At 38.5% G+C, this 17,786-nt stretch overlaps 2 protein-coding genes across 2 annotated transcripts in view; one reads left to right on the forward strand and one right to left on the reverse strand.

Moving 5' to 3' along the window:
- Nucleotides 1-12,193, reverse strand: part of Ltn1 (E3 ubiquitin-protein ligase listerin) — an 82,898-nt gene extending 70,705 nt beyond the window's left edge. Inside the window, exons 1-6 of the mRNA XM_067154218.2 lie at nucleotides 12,010-12,193; nucleotides 11,608-11,814; nucleotides 8,792-9,058; nucleotides 5,079-5,194; nucleotides 3,501-3,687; nucleotides 2,258-2,431 (exon numbers count right to left, since the gene is read on the reverse strand). Of these exons, the coding sequence (XP_067010319.2) occupies nucleotides 2,258-2,431; nucleotides 3,501-3,687; nucleotides 5,079-5,194; nucleotides 8,792-9,058; nucleotides 11,608-11,814; nucleotides 12,010-12,057 (999 nt within the window). The 5' untranslated portion in view covers nucleotides 12,058-12,193. The remainder of the gene's footprint in view (nucleotides 1-2,257; nucleotides 2,432-3,500; nucleotides 3,688-5,078; nucleotides 5,195-8,791; nucleotides 9,059-11,607; nucleotides 11,815-12,009) is intronic.
- Nucleotides 12,194-12,249: 56 nt separating this feature from the next.
- PIG-F (phosphatidylinositol glycan anchor biosynthesis class F) lies at nucleotides 12,250-16,545 on the forward strand. The gene has a single exon (XM_067154690.2). It carries the CDS (start codon nucleotides 12,610-12,612, stop codon nucleotides 13,342-13,344), a length of 735 nt encoding a protein of 244 aa, XP_067010791.1. The 5' UTR covers nucleotides 12,250-12,609; the 3' UTR covers nucleotides 13,345-16,545.
- The last annotated feature ends 1,241 nt before the right edge of the window (nucleotides 16,546-17,786 follow it).

Consider the following 17,786-nt stretch of genomic DNA (forward strand, 5'->3'; position numbering starts at 1 on the left):
AAATTAGTATCGGACTCTGGAACAGAGCTCTCACAAAGCGAACTAAGGTCACTGAAAAATTAACTTTGAATTAAGTTTATGAATAAACGGTGTCTCTTGTTGGAGGAATACATTTAAGGAGTTGAAAAGTGGAAGAGCAGAGCTGAGAAACAAAAGGTAAAGCTTAGTAGATGGATTTTCAAATTGTTCCTTAACTTTCAGAAATTCTGAGTTGGCCTTGTCAGAATCCGATTCACAGAAGAGCATTTTTAAAGGTTCCACTGTTTTAAGACCCTTGATACACACTGTAGAAGAGATAACCACCTGGTAGAAACATATTTCAAAATTTTGTGAGGATTTTCACCAGACTTCCTGGCATACCTTTAAAGCATTTTGCCTCTTTGAACTCTTCAGCAAATAGTAATAAACATCAATTAAAAACTGTTCAATATTAATGTTTACAAGAATACTGCACCCCTCTTGAGCAGCTAAGTGCATAAGTTGACAAGCACAGCCTTGCACACGAATATTAGGATTTTCTTTACAAATGCCATTAGCATATATCCTAGAAGAGAAATATATGCAAATTTGGCAAACAAAATTACAATAAACACTTCTTCAACAGTCATGCACACATTATTCACAATGAAACAGAGTTTGCCACCACTTTGCCGCCAAAACAAAGACAAAAGAACTCGGATACTTGCATGGAAGTCTGATCATGTGACAAACAAAGACTACTCAGCAAGATATACCACTTCACAGGTGGCTGTTTTTCCGATACTGGAAGCATACACTGCTTAAATGAAGGACAGGAAAAAGGGCAGGGTATAAATGATTACTGAGAAAACCAAAAAGAATATTCTGAGAATTCAAGCTGAACACTTCATACACTTATATTTAAAAATCAACTAAAAATAGTAATTTGTGGTGTGTGATTCGTAAAGGTGTAATTATGAGGGGTAATTCGTAATTATTATGAACGAATCGTAATAGTTGGCATCTCTGCATTAGGCGTTCTATAGCTGGGCCCTCGAGAGTTGAAGTCTGACGTATGAGCGACAAAAGCAATAACTACGAAGTACGCTGCGTTGTCATAGTTACCTTAATCTACGGCATATTACCCTTTCATACAGGCTTAATATTTAATCAACTATGTTGGCCTAATGCAATTCAATAAACTTTGACCTGTTCCTAAGCTCGTGCTAATAATTCTGGAATTTAAGACAGAACACGTCATTGCTGATAAATATGAGATTTCATATTCACTAAACTGACAATAACCCCAATAAATTCATTTGTTAAATAGAGAATAGAACTGTACAACAAGCCACTGATTAACTTACACACAAAAAAAAAAAAACTAACGAAAATAATATTCAGGAAACAAACACGTAAATAATTACATAAACCAACAACAACTAACAAAGTGCCACTCCGAATAACATCACAAAAGTAGCTGAGAGCAAGCCAGCCCACGTGGCGATAACATCCTTCAATGTGGCATCTCTGTTATCGTTACCAAAGGAACAGACCATTTTCGTGCACCGTTAGTCAACTTTTTCTCACCGGTGGTGCTAAACGTCAGACTTCAACTCTCGTGGTCCCATCTATAGGGCCATTCGTTTTTGATTAAAATGTCATGGGAGATGTTTACCTAAATTTGCTGCAGGAATCCGTAGGTCCATGCATTGCAGAAACGTTTGGCAATGAGGAGTGTAACTTCTATCAAGATGGAGTCCCACCTCACTACCATTGTGATGTCAGGGCTTATTTCAATGCCACACTTCAGAATAGATAGATTGGATGAAGAGGTGGCATTGAATACCCTGGACGTACGGTACCCCCAACCTCAGGCTAATTAACTTTTTCTTAAGAGAATACATCAAAGATGAGGTTCGCAGTGCAGAACCCACAACGGTCGATGCCTTGAAAGAGGAAATTGCAAGACAATGTCTTGCAGTCCAAATACGTGGCTCATAACATTATTGACTTCACTGGTCCAAGTTAACAGCTATCATCAGTTTGAACACTTGCAAACCTGCAGCAGGTACTAGACTTGTTTTTTCTTTCTTTCCTGGACCTTGTTACTTTAATTTCCTGCATTTAACAGTCCTTAATTTAAGTGAAACCATTAACCTTGTGTCTATATTAACAAACACTGAATTTATCATCATTCCAGAAGTGACTACATTTTTTGAGGCACCCGGTATATTCAGAACTTGCAAATTACTCTAAAAAACATTGCACTGAAAGGAGCAGGTTCATCTTAACTAACCTGAATCGTGGAGAGGACATGCAGAGCGGCCTCCCACACATATGGTAATACGCTTGGTTCAGAGTCATTGAGTCTTGTGAGCACTGCCCCAATTACTTGAGCGTGCCACTTCTCCATCAACTGCGGTGTCCGCTCCAACACTGCTGTCAGGACACACATCCAGGCACTGCGCACCTGAAATAAGTACACAAGGTTAAAAGAAATGTGCTCCATACACGTAGTGACTGGTGTTTTAAGGATCAAACACACGAAGGACACCAAGCAGCAGCAATTAGCAAATAGAGTGGTCTGATCTCAAGAGCACATGCATTAATAGCATTATACATAAGACTAAGTGGTTGTCCAGCTTTGAAATTCCCCTGAGTGAAAGATAACAGATGAGGAAAATGATTTAACAACCTTCAAATGTAGTTGGTGGGACTGGCAAATTTTTGCATATACTCCTGCTTCTATGCATACGTCAGCTCTGAGGTCTACAGTAGAGTAATGAGATTTTCAAAACGGAAAAAAGGGACATTTCAAGATTTTCTTGACTAAAAGAAGGGACAAAACGGGACACATGTAATAAAAATTCAGCAGTACCTAATTAAAATTTAGTGTATCTGAATGTGTTATTTCCCACTTGAAACAAAGAACTGAAATGTATTATTGACTTTTGACACATTTTTAAGATTTTAATAGCGTTTCAACAATTATTTCTTCCTAAATATATCACTCGGGAGTATTATGAACTATAAACATTGCGATATTTGCCTTATAAGATGACAACTTGATCACAGAACTGAGAATGCCAGAATTCTTTTCCGGGAAGCTTTGATCTGAACTGAGTTTTTGTTTTGGTAAATATCCTAAAAAATACTCACGGTCGGCTCTGCTATGTGGAAATGATAAAATAAAAAGCATTACATTCGAGATTCTGTCATATTTAAGAACACCACCAGCTGATTGCATCTGTCTTGTCAGTGCCCACTGAACATCAATTCTCTACAACTACTTAAAGAACAAGGAAAATCCTGGGATTTTCAAAAACTACAGGAACACTAAATCTGCTTTTAATATCGGGAGATAAGTCTCTGCAATCAGGAGAGAGGGAGGAAAGACCAAAGTAGGGAGTCGCCCGCTTAAATCGTGGGAGTTGGCACGTTTGGAGATGGCTTCAGGTATTACAAAATATCAATGAACATGAGCATTTTGTCCTCAAAAAGTCATTGATCTAGGAAACACGCATCATGTTATAACTTACCGCAGGAAGTTTGTCAGAAGCAAGCTCCCAGAACCTTTTCGAGTCCACTAGATTCTCCACAATCGGTAGAGCAGCAACAGTAGAAAGCTGTTCTCCAGGCATGAGGCGCAAGAAGTGGGCGAAAGCTTGCAGGCAGCTCACTACAATACGTTGCTGTCGAGCCTTCAGCTTATCAGCACTAACGTTTCTGAGAAAATACAATCAGAATGCATGATAACGTCACGAACAAAAATTCATTATAAACTAATACAAAGTATAGTATTAAATAGTCAGCTTTTCAGCTTCTTCTTCCGCTCCCAAAACTTCATCCTGTCAGACTGGCTGCCCTTTGGTTGTCAGTAATGGTGTACTTCCTTCGTTCAAATGTTATGAGTTTGAATCGTAAGTGTTTATTCCTTAGAATCCCCTTCTCTGCCTTCAATTTGGAGCATTGATAAATTTAATTCTTCTAGATCATTCATGATCTCTGTGAACCTAGTGTTCCTCATTTTATTTTTCCAGAAGTAACTAAATAACTGCTTCATTAAATTAATTCATAATAAGGAACAGTCAAATAAAAACCGAACACCAGCCATAACACACATTCCACACGAAAAGTGGCAACACTATTGTTATGTATCGATACTGCCATCGTTGAGGTAGGAGAACTGCATAGCAAGAACTCGCAGGTGCATGCAATTGTTGGGTTACATCTTTGTTGATGCGCGGGCCGGTTTACTGTGTTCATCCAGATGAAGAAATGGGGGCAAGCAAAGAAGAGCAGAGAAGTGTGGTTCGTTTTCTGGTGGCGCAGCACTATGAAGGCATTTTGCAGAAACTGTGACGCACCATAAAGTCAAAATGAAATGCTGACGGACGACGTCACCCTGTTGCATGATGATGTTCGCCCCAATGCTTCCAATCTGGTGAAGGCTACACTTCAGCAATTTGGTTACAAAACACTTCAACATCCTCGGTACAGCCCAGATCTTTCACTTTGTGATTTTCAAATTTTAGGCGACCTGAAGAAAGACACGAGGCTGACGTACCTCAGTACCTTCAAGAACCTCCGGACTGAGCCAGAATTGAACCTGCAAGTTCGGGTCAGAAGGCCAGTGGCTCAACCATCTAAGCCACTCAGCCCGGCACAAATGAAACAAGACCTCATGGAACACCCAACGTCATTACACAACAATGGATTTGCCGTTTCTCACAAAATAGTGTAATTAAAGGACATGAAATAGCTGTAATGCATGGTATCTGTTTGACAAATCAAGATAAACTGAGGCAGAGTATTAAATTTTATGAAGAGTAATGACACCTCAGTTTGACAGAAGGAATGCCAAGGGATTATACACAAAAGTGTTTGATTTACATCAATTTGTCATAAAGAAGCATAAAGAAAAACTATTTGCTCTCTCAAATTGGCCCAATGAGTTGTTTGACAGACCTAGGAAGATCCAACTCCAATATTTGCATTCTACGTTCTACGTTACCTTCGCCAATAGTGATTATGTAATATGAAAGTCATTAACAGCAGTTTTATTAACGAATACAACTGCAGACAGATATAACAGGGAAACCTTCTTAATCACTCACTTGGCACTGTTGGTAGATTGGGAAACCTGTCCCAGTAGGCTGTCACTGATGAACTTGAGAATTTCATCCCGACAGAATATGAGAGCTTCCACCAATTTATTGGCTGGAAAAGCGTCCTGAAAAAGAAAGGCAGATTAGCAACATTGGTCACTCACAACTAAAAGTTGTCAAAAATGAAAATTAACAAGAAAATACTGCTAGATTCAAAAAATTCCAAAATTAGCTTCATCACATTTCAAGTACCATCCTATCCTTGTTCGTACATATTTTTACCAGCAATCATTCTTACTATTATCATATCCACATCCATATCCACATCCATATGGATCCAGTATGAAAAGAGACCAATCAATATAAAAATAGTTTTGTCTTTCTTACAGAATACTGTTGATCACAACTGCATGCTCACTACCTAAGCTCTGCTGCACCATGATTCAATTTCACTTAGGTCTGGTTTCATTAACAGTTGTTAAATGAATACTAACAAGTTGAATATTAACACCGTATTAAAAATTAAACATCCTGCTAAGATATTAGCATTACTCAATGGGAGCGCTACATACAATGGAATTCAGAAGACAGCACAGAAACATGAGTTGTTTCAGCATGTGCCGATGAATACAGCTATAAAACATGGCTCGTGAAGTCAGCATAAACAAGTTGTCTGACATCTGATTCACAACCAACCAACCAACCAACCAACCAACCAACCAACCAACCAAGCAACCAACCAACCAACCAATCGTCTGCATGTATGCCTGTCGCCCAGGTGGCAGATTCCCTATCAATTGTTTACCAAGCTTTTTCCTTAAAGATTTTCAAAGAACTTGCAAATGTATCAAACATCTCCCTTGGTAAGTTATTCCAACCCCTTACTCCTCATCCTGTAAATGAATATTTGTCCCAGTCTGTCTTCTTGAATTCCAAATTTATCTTCATATTATGATCTTTCTTACTTTTAAAAGCCCCGCTCAAGCTTATTCTTCATGTTCATGAGCGTCGCAGTTCTAAACTCAGGTGTACCCGATTACCTCTCATCAAACTTTAATTACCTCTCCTCCTATCATAACAATGATACACAAACTTGCTCCTCTTTAACTGTACCTCTCAGTCACTCCAGGGCTTACAACCGCTCCTTTGTAGTTACTGCCGCTAGGCTGTGGAATACCCTCCCTCCTAGCATTAGGGATTGGCATTCTCGTAGAAGATGTAAGATGGACTGCTGAAATCACTTGCTGAATACTTCTAGCTGACTTGTACGATGAATGAAGTGTGAATGAGTGCATGAATGAGCATATTTTCATACAAATTATAAATGTATTTGCTAGTTATAGGTTTTTACTGTGTTCCCTTCTTTTATTATTACTATTGTTAGTTTTACAATTATTATCATGTTCATTTATATCGTCTTGTTGTACATTCTATAATACTATCTCCAAACTTCTATATTTTAGGCCCATCTTTAAAAGCACTGTGATTCAAATACCTTGTTCTACATGCGATATGGCTGAAGATGACCTTTAAATAGATTGAAACTAGTCCCATTAAATATTCATTTAACAAATATTTTCATTCATTCATTTATTTAGCTTCCATAGACTGTAAAATTACATATTTTGAAATACTATTTAATTTGTATTGAAAAGGTGGAATAACTCGCTTATTACTTTAATTTAGCAATTTTAATCTTAAATATAGGAAATTGGCTGAAGATGTCTATAAAAGTTAGGTGAAATATGTCCCGCAATTAGACACTGTAATATTATGTATGTAATTAATAAAAATCACATAAAGTGTTGAAAAGATGGACTCTCAAGAGATATTCTTTCATAAAAACATTTGTAAAATTCGAATGACAAAACTATGTACCAACTTGTCAAGTATTACAAACTGACTATGAAACCAGGCCTTGGTATACTATCATCCTATATTCATAATACTGAAAGATCCGCTCTGACCATTCTTGCAGGGAGGTCCGTTTACTACCTGCCTGGGAGGGGAGAAGGGAGTAGGGGGTATGGTTGCCATAGAAATGTGGGCAGATCCGCTGTGGTTGCCATGGTGATAAGCCTGCTGATCGGCTCTTGTTGTATGGAGTTATGGCATCAACAAATTTAACCATATTGGTTCACTATTGGTCCGTATCGACAAGCTCTTGTGTTATTCTATTGTTTGGAGTTGACAAAGCTCTCACTTCTTAGTTATGTACAACAGAACACAGCGGTCTGAACGAATGAACAAGTGATCCGGAAGCGAAGGGAACATGAAAGGAATGCAGGAATGTGGCAACACTGTGCAATGGCACGTGCAATGCTTTTCCCTCCAGCCCGATCTGTCAAAACACTTCTTTTAATATTGAGAGTATATGAGAAAACATTTTAAATACTTCAAAAAATCAGCCTGTTCCAAGCAGTGAATCTTCTTAGGTTTCCTCCATACTGACATCACTTTAATCTTGGAAATACTTAATTTTCATATCATACTTGCTGTACCTCTCTGCAAACTCCAAGATAGACTGCACTCACCACATTTCCACCTAACTGAATCCCTCCCTGCCATTTTATACATTTTCATAAGTGATCCACGTATAACATAAACAAAGGTGAAAGATTACAACCTGTGTAACCTTTTTCTAACTACGGTCAAAACCGTTTATTGCAACATCGCTTTTAACGACGTATTGGACATAACAGCAAAATCTAGTGGTCCCGTCTAACTCCTGTATAAACATTGTATTTTAAAAAACGCTTAGTACGATGTCGCTTATTACAACATATAGTATAAAATGACTATTTTTGATCGCATTTTCAGATAAATGTATCGGCTATAAAGTCCAAAGCTGACTGTTGTTTGACAACAATGTAACACTTATTATTGCAGATTTCAAATCAGTCTGTTAAACTGTCAACGCAAGCATCGCTGTGAAGATGTTGAATGAGAAAACAAAATAAAAAGGTTTAATACTGAAGAAATATCGCACACATATTGCGATTAAAAAATGGGGAAACAAATATAAGTATCGGGAAGGATTAGGGTGTATCACACTGAACGATTTCCACAATTTGGAAGGACAGAGAGAAAATACAGCCTCTATTGCGAAGAAGATTCTTTAAAAATCAAGCGGGCCATATCATCCAAGCACAAAGATGTTAAAGAATCATTACTTCGATGGTTTAAGCAGCAAGGAATAAATGTACTGATCAATGTACCTACTCTTCAAGCAAAAACCAATAAAAGTCCCTGCAGCCCCACTTCACTAATGCTGTCCTGTAAAGTACAGTACTTATTTCAATTACTGGTACATATTTTGAAGTTATAACTTAACTCTGTTGTTTAAGTATTTTTTAGCAAAAATTTAAAAACTGGTTTGTGTGATTATTGCCTATAACAAACGTTAGTTGGTGGTCCCTTCGGGGTTGTTATAACTGATTTCGACTGTACTTTGAACCAAGAATTTATTCTACCATTTATTTTCACTCCAGCCCAATTGTCAATTATATTTTTATTTCTAGCTAACTTCAGTCCCATCATAATCGTACCATACTTGCTGCACCTCATTTCAAATTCAAAGACATTAGATTGCAAGTTTTCAATACCATCTACACTAAAACTTCCACCTGGGGTTCCCCAATTCCCTTGGTAAATAATGCTGCTAATTTTGGAAAAACGTGGCTGATCGGAGTTCTGTGATAAATAGCAAGAGCATTACGTACCTGGAAGGCACGTGTGGCTGCTGTTCCGACTGGAGGATAAGTGTCAAACTGTGCTGTGAACCAGGGTCCGGCAACCTGTCTCAAAAAGGGTGCCATGTTCCTCTTGGTGCGGACCACTATTGTCCTGTGGGCTTCTTGTGCTGCCTCTCGTACTCGATGCTCGATGTCACCCGCTAGCAAACAGTACAGTCTGGGCCAAAAGGGTAAAACTGCCTTCACAGCATCCAGCTCTGAACTACCCACCAGACTTGCAAATTCTTGGAGAGCCTAAAGAAATAATTTAAACATATAATATTAAGATTCCATTCATTTGTGCTGTAGTATCATCACTCTGTCCAGATCAAAATTTGCCTATGCTTCATATTGATTATCAGAATGCAAACCTCCTTTGTCAATGACATTTTTGGATCAAGACATGTACATATTCACAATTTTCGGTTACGGTACACAAGCCGGCTATCGCCAGTTCACTCGTAGGCGCCGACATATGCTGTTAAATATGTCCATTAGGGTACAAGGAAGGAGTAGAGGTGCAAAAATACTAGGTTTTTGTATTATTACCTGCCATATAGAACACTGAAGAAGACACTATATAGGACTGGTAGAGCACATGGTGACCATATTTACTTGGTGACGGAAGGGTGATGACGTCATACCTGACGTCACAGGGTGTAAGAGAGAGAGGGAATTAATATCCGAAAACTGAAAACTAAGTCCGAATTTTTGCTACTGCGCATGCGCCGCCAATTTAATTATTTAGCATTTCACCACCCCAATTTTCTGCTGAATCTGTAGCACAAACATCCTTTGTCAATTTCTCTCTCAACACTTCCTCATATCAGATAATATTGCTAGCTCCTATGTGAACTTTAAATTGTTTAATCCTGTCTGCTGTAAAGTTGACGATTTTTTAACACAGAAGGTTTGCATTCTGCCTCACATGTCTATGACCATTGATTTTAATGTATGATTAATCACCTCGTGTAATGGCGGTACTCCATGGCAGACTGTATTTGGTGCAGAAAAAATAAAATAGCCTATATTAAGACAAGCCATAACCTTCATTGTTGTCTAATTAGATTCAATACAAGAAATTTTGAGTATTTCCAGTCAAATATACCATAAATTTTCAAATTAATTGAAGAGTCCAAAGACAAAATCGGCTAACCCTCATAAAATACACAAAAGAGGTTTCAGTGTCACCTAGTAGCTTTTCTCAAGTACTGTAAATATTCTTAGTAAAAAGGAACGAAACAACTCAAATGATTGATTTACACTGCTCTGATATTTGCATCCAATGGATAAATCAGCAAGCTCGCAGCACTCCAGAGTCAAGTAAGGGCTATGACTGGGAAGGATGTGACCATGCCTTAACAAAGGTACAGCCCAAGAATTTTCCTGGTGTAAAAGTCAGAAACTACAGAAATCACCTTCAGGGCTACCAATAGTGAGATTCGAACCCACCAGCTTCCAAATGTTTTCAGACAGGTGCTGGAAATAGTCCCAAAGAACTTCTCTAAGGTGCCGGTTGTTGTACTTGAGCTATACAGCAACTGGTGTCTTCAGACAGCAAAATAAGAACTCTAATTGAGCATGTGGGCCGTGGCTACAATCACGATATCAACTGTCACGTAGAACTATAAGCTTCCGTATCTAACTGGCTGTGTACAGTGTTACAGGTGCTGCTTTACGGTCGAAGGATGGGCACTAAAGGTGTGAGGTTAATCCTTGTCCTTTGGCGTTTTCATATTTGTCGGTCTCCCATTTTCTCTAGCTCCCTCCGCCCATACTAGCCTGTCATTTTACCTGTCAATCTTGCTCCCATCCTCTTAAGTATACTTTGATCTATATTTGAACATCATAGTTCCCTTTTTTATGCCAGAATTTCTGACATTAAAAAGCATAGAGAAGGGTTCACCTATTCAATACTATTAGCTTGTATAATGTGTTATATAACTGGTACTAGTTTTGACGCCATATATATAGGGTCATGTTCAGCCACAATCCAATTGTAAAAACATACACACGCATACAACACATAATAAATCAGACAATCTGGTATGTTTCAATTTACAATCCAAATTTTAAAATATTGATGAAGTCAGAACAACACATCCAAAATTGAAATTAAATGACACTTTGAAACAGCTGCTGTTGGTGCCAGACTACGTTGTCGCTCCTACAGCGACCAAATGTTCCTGAGTTGATCTGGGAGTTGGCATTCCCCATCTGCATAAACGAGCCACTTGGTATTTAGATTATGTTTTGTACAGTAGTAATATGGGAAATGGTTTGTTGAAGGGGAACATTCATAACTTGAATAGGTATTCCTCATCAGATATAATGATTATTGTTTATTTGGTTTGAAGTGAATGTTTCTATGATGCTTGTAAAATGTGTGCATTTGGTACGGTTTAATTATTTGTTAAAAACACTGTTATGCCACCTAATAACAGAGGGACAAGATTGTATGTGTTCAAATCATAGTGCGTTCCTAAACGTTCTGGCAAAACCATAAATGAAGATGTGTATTAAGGTAATTGCAAATATTCAGGCCCTGAGCTAAAAGAATTAACTAAGCAAAATTAAAATGCTCGACCCGGCCGGGAATAGAACCTAGGGCCCAATGAATTTAAGGCCACTATGCTGACCATCCAGCCAAGGAGCCTCACTATTAGTCATCATCTTACATATAAAATTAATTAGGTAAGTAACAGAATTCATGTCATAATGCACAGACTTGAAATAACTATCTACAAGAATACAAATGTATCCAAATTTACACCAAGAAAAAGGAAAACAGGTGCTTTACTTACCTTCAATCTAGTTGTTGAATCCTTCTTGTTCATCTTCTTGAGTACCAGCTGGAAGTTTGAATCAATTCCTGCATCAAACTCTTCAGTAGGTGCAGTTGGGAGACATGGAAATATAGGAACATAACCACAGTCCTTTACTGCGGCGAAATTTGGTACAGGCGACGTTGCGTTTGCCAATAAAGCGGCACTCCTCCCACTACTGGAAGGCTGAAAAATCAGAGAAGAGGTAAATCATAACCTAACTTAGGCACTCTGCAAATTGACAACTCACATGAAGGTCAAAAGCCATCACTCTAGGTTTATTAACAGACAATATACAGGCAAGAATCAATCGTTTAACTGATGTACATAAATAAAGTAAATATATACATAAAATATATTAAAGCTTGTAGTATGTCACACCTTGGCATTGTCCTTAGTTCTTTGAGCCTGTTTGTGCTTTCCACCCATCACAGAAAGAGATGTAAGTAAAAATGAACACACGAAGAATTTTCAGGTAAATATTTTTTCAAGACTCTGTCACTCTGCCTCAAACACTTGACACATAGCAAGGAGACCACGGCGACATATTGAAGAATGTATCACGTCTTTAAAATATGGTACTAAATACAGTTTTACCAACAGTAATTTTGCATTGATCACCAAAGACTGCCAAAGAAAGACCGAACTGATCTCTAAATGTGGAACCTCTGGAACGAAGAATATAAATATATCACCACCACTGCACTGAGGTGGAGGAACTGAGATTCGTTTTGCTGAATCTAAATGCAATATGTTCAAGAAATATATCGTTATGTGCACATCCTATAAATGGAGATCAGTTCAAAATCTAGTTAATCTTAAAGCTTGAAGTGTCGGCTCTTGTGGAGATAAACCCATTTAAAACCTAACCTAACTGAAGCAGATCGTGATATACCCTCAAGGTATAGCCAGCGAACAGTTAAAGGAATGTTTTTGAAATCCAGTTATTATCCTTCGTAAAATAACATTCATTATTCGAAAATGTTTCTTTCCGCTGCAGAAGATATCCTCGGTTGCAAATTAGTAACGTTTTATAGTTCAGTTACTTGTTTATACTTTACAGTGCTTTTAAGTGCTTTGTATTACACAAATTACCTGTATTCGGTGGGAAAATTTTCCTTTTATCCTGTAATAGGAGTTATAATAATTGCTGAATGCACGAAATATTCATTAGGAACTTTCCATGTACTGAAGAAGCAACGTTTACCGGGAGGAAAATTTGAAGAAAGGTACATGAATACACCTTCCAAGAAAAGCAATATAAAGTACAAGATCAAAGAAATAGTGAAATGTTTTGTCTTGATGTTATTCATGACTGGTGTGTATTTCATTATCGCAATTTTATTTGGAGCACAACTGTTCAGTAATCACGAGGAAACTTTTATGCTGAGCGCTGTCCTTACTGCTTTGACTATATTCCCTCCCTGCCTTAATTTAGGCTCCAGCAGTGTGATAAACTTACTCTTTGGAATGAAATCCCCTGGAGATGCTGTATGGGATTCATTGTTATGTATTTTACAGTGTACTTTGTTTGGTGCTTGGTTAGGAGCATTTGTTATTCCACTGGACTGGGATAGACAATGGCAAGCTTGGCCTATTCCTTGTGCAACAGGAGCAATGGTAGGATATGTGGTGGGAAATCTTGCCATGCTTCTTAGTATGCTTCCAAAGTTTGTTAAAAAATATTACACCAAGTCAGGACGGAAGCAACGGTAGAGCAATGCAGATGGATTTCCCTTCAAGCATTTGATGTAGTTGGACAAGATATTGATTTGAAAAAAATTATACACTATGGTAATTTATTAATGTACAAAGACATGCCAAAAGTCATGGAATAACACAATGTAACTGAATGACTAGTGGTGCCACTGCCCCAAAACGATGTTGAGCTGGCTAAACCCATCCCAGTTGTTAAGAGGTAGTCTTGTTCTATGGAGTGACTGTTGTTTACATGCTCATGGTAAGGCGACGTGAGTTATCAGACTTTGAATGGGGGCATGATTATGCCAGAAGGTTGGCACATTAAATTTTTAAGTTGTGGGGAATTTTCTACATTCCTCGATCCATGGTGTCAAGTGTGTACCAGGATGATGCACTATAGATAACCCAGTGGTCCTCCAACGTTATTACTTGATGATTGTGACTGGCAGAAGTTGGGCTAACCGAACTGGAGCACATGCACAAATCACATTGCTGCATTCAGTGCAGGAGTTGTCAGACTTGTATGTAGCAGGTCAGTGCAACATTCTTTAGCTTCTACAGGATATAGAAGCAGAAGACCCACCCAAAGTGCCACACATTAATAGCACAACATAGGACACGCCGCCTCACTTGGGCTTGTGAGGTTGTTAATTGGACCCTGGAGGATGAAAATGTGTGGCCTGGTCCTATGAGTCACAATTCGGCTTGTTTCAGACAGATGGCAGGGTTCAGTTATGGTGCAAATCCCATGAGGCCATGGATCCTATTTGTCAGCAAGGCACAGTGCAGGCTGGTGGTGGTTCCGTAATGGTGTGGCTGGGGTGCACTTGTCTTTGTACCTGCAAAACGCAATAGTAACAGCTAGAGAACTCTCCTTCATGACCATTTACAGCCATTCAGGACTTCATGTTTTCTGACAAAGATGGAATGTTCCAAAGGATAATGCACTGTCTTATCAGGCTGTGTTTGTCCAGAACTGGTTTGATGAGAATTCTGGAGATATGCAGCAAATGGAGTGGCCAGTACGTTCTCCCATCATCAACCCAGTCGAGCATTTACGGGATGTGGCAGTGAGAACCATTTTCACGCAACATCCTGTACAGTACATTTAGCAGGAATGTTTGGGAAGCTATGCAGATAGCATTTCTTAATATTTCTCCAGAGATCTTCCGTACACTTGTGGAGTCCATGCCACATCAAGTTTCTGCACTTCTCCATGGAGGGGACCCTACACATAATTAATTGGGTATCCCATGACTTTTGGCATGTTAGTTCAAACATTGGGTGTACCAGGCTGTAGAATACAAGAGTTTATAAGTTTTTAATCATGTTTCGATATTCAGTCGATCATCATTGACATGCAGTAAGGGCTGTCGCCCAGGTGGCAGATTCTCTATCAGTTGTTTAACTAGTCTTTCTTTAATGATTTCAAAGAAATTTGGAAAATTATTGAACATTGCCCTTAATAAATAACAATTCCTCTTCCTATAGGCCTAAATGAATATTTGTCCTCTTGACTTCCTACTTTGTCTTCATAATATGATCTTTCCTACCTTTAAACGCTCCACTCATGTTTATTCACCTCTTTATGTTATTCCACGCCACCTCTCCAGTGACAGCTTGGAACCTTCTGCAAAGAAATACATGTCATAGATTGTCATAGAAGTGAGCTGAAAATTTTTACACTTAGGTGAAAAGGAGTAGGCCTATACTAAATTTCCATCTTTCCTATCTGACAATTCTTAGTGAACTCTTATCTTCGGACCCCGACAATATTAGGAATGCGAGGCGTAGAGAGTCTTTCGTTTTCAAATCCTTTGTGACTCGTCTCTTCCTTTTGTCAATGCACTAACTTAATTCTTTTTCAATTTTTCCGCCGATAATACGAGGGTAATCCCAAAAATAAGGTCTCCTATTTTTTTTATAAATACAGAACTCTGTTTGTGTGGCTGTTGTGAAGAGTGTTTCCTGTGCTCGCATATAAACATGCGCACGCCATGCTGAGGCACTCAGTCTTGGCTTGGCACCCCTGAGAATGGAGCTCCCATTGGATGTTACCGTGAAGTGTGTGCAGTTATTCGGTTTTTGAACGCAAAATGTACTGAACCGATTGAAATCCATCGCCAATTGACAGAAATGTATGGTGAGTTGTGCATGGGTGTCAAAAATGTTAGTAAGTGGTGTAGAGAGTTTGCAGCCGGTCGGACTGAAATTCACGACGAACGAACAAAGGAGTGGGAGACTGTCAGTTTCCGTCGAGACAGTCGTGAAGGTTGAGCAAATCGTGCGTGAAGATTGGTGGATCACCCTGGATGATCTCTGCACTTTGGTTCCTGAGGTTTCCCAAAGCGCCGCTCACAACTTCCTGAACAGCATGGCGGCGAGCTGGTATGACATGGGCATACAAAAACTGTCACAGAGTCTACAAAAATGCATCGACTGAAATGGTGATTATGTAGAAAAATAGGTAAATGTTGAAGCTGTAAAATGATGTAAACCATTGTAGAAATAAACAGGTCTATGTATTTATAAGCAAAAATAGGAGACCTTATTTTTGGGATTACCTTTGTGATTAAGAGGAGATGGTTGCCTAGTTGTACTGTTCCTTAGAATAGTAATCATCACCATTGCCATCCTCTGCAAGAGACAGCCTAATACCCTGGTCCACAATCCTTTCCTCGTTTACTTGCAATTTATTTTCTATTTTGATGGTTTTCTCTGGTTTCCCATTTTCACTTCCAGGAAAATGTTAGGACAGTTCCTATTCATAGGCCACTGCCAATTATTCCTTCCACTTCCTTACTCAGTTTCATTCACCATCGTTAATTTCATCTTCATTAGCATCCGACCATAAAAATATACCATATAAATTCATCTCACCTCCCCGATGCCACATCAAGAAACAGGACTAACGGATGCATACATACATCATTTTCTCTTCCAAGTAGCTGTAGGCACCAGAATAAACCCCTCCATATGCGCAGCTCCTCATGGGAAACCATGGGGGTTATTACATATGTTAAACTTAGTGATGCTAGTTAAACATTTTAAGGAAGACCATTAGAGTGGCCTTATTTGTGAATATTTTATTGATTTGTCTTTTTTCTCTGTGGCTAATACAGAATCAAATATACATTTTTATCATTTTTATGTTTCATGCTGTAATTTGTATAATTCATGCTAAAATTTATAAAATAAATGTATTGATTATGTTGCCATTGATGTTTTCATGGCCCGTACTTATAGACATGATATAGGCTTTTGGGCTTATACCATGTCAAGAAAATAAGGTGAAATTCTTTACGTTTCGCAGAGAACTATGCTCTGCGTCATCAGAAGAAAATCTCGACTGTCCTCGAGAAAGGCTTCTAAAACAATGAGCTTTGAATTTGGACGTTACCCAATAGAAGTGGAAATGGTACGTTCATTCGTCAGCAGATGGCTCCTTGGACGCAGTACAGCGCTAGCGTTTGAAGCGGAAGCTGGCGGAACCATCAGAATCAATCTGAGAGGGTCACATAACATAACAGGCATATGCACATATGAAGGTATGACATTGACACAAGTCTGGAATGAAACATCTGGCGATGAGGAACGTACGAATTTGGAAAACACCTAAGTCGAGGACAGTCGAGATTTTCTTCTGATGACGCAGAGCATAGTTCTCTGCGAAACGTAAAGATTTTCACTTTATTTTCTTGACACGGCATAAGCCCAAAAGCCTATATCATCTCTGTATTAATTATGTTCACATAAATGTCTCAGATGTCGTGCAGATGTACAGATAGAAAAGATAGTCGCATACCGACAGATAAGAACATGAAAAGGAGCACACAAGGTAATGGAAGTAAGCTCTTTTGAACCCATTTATTTGAAGACGGCAGAGTGTGAAGATGTGGAGATTGTTCTTGTCCGTTTGTGTTTTCATGTTCGTCCTTGTCTCCTATGTCTTCCCACTCTGACGTGTCATTTGTGTTTATCCATTTTTGTGTTCCTGTTTCTTGTTCCTATTCCTCTTATATGACTTAATTGGACACTTGTTTGTTCCTTTCCATTAATCAGATAATGTAGCCTATTTTAAACCTAATCAAAGTTCTATAAACATCAGAAATATTATTCTTCATTTTGGAAACAGGTTTAGATGTAATTTTCCTCCTGCTGTAGCTTCTTAATCAGCCCAGGTAGCAGATTTCCTATCAGTTCTTTACGTATTCTTTTCTTGAAAGAATTCAGTGAGATTGGAAATTTATCGATCATTTCTCATTAAAAGTTATTCCAATCTCTACTTCCCCTTTCTATAAATGAATATTTGCCTTAATTTATCCTCTTGAAATCCAGTTTCACTTTCATATTATTATCTTTCCTACCTATAAAAGTTCTGCTGAAGTTTTCTGGCTTCCTATGTCATTCCATGCTATCCCTCCACTGATACCTCGGAATATACCGCTTGTGATATA

The sequence above is a fragment of the Anabrus simplex genome, chromosome 10 (assembly GCF_040414725.1).
Source record: "Anabrus simplex isolate iqAnaSimp1 chromosome 10, ASM4041472v1, whole genome shotgun sequence".
In the NCBI taxonomy this organism is placed as follows: Eukaryota; Metazoa; Arthropoda; class Insecta; order Orthoptera; family Tettigoniidae; genus Anabrus; species Anabrus simplex.

Coding starts and splice junctions, on each gene's coding strand:
- PIG-F (XM_067154690.2), top strand. CDS start 12,610: ATGTTTCTTTCCGCTGCAGAAGATATCCTCGGTTGCAAATTAGTAACG.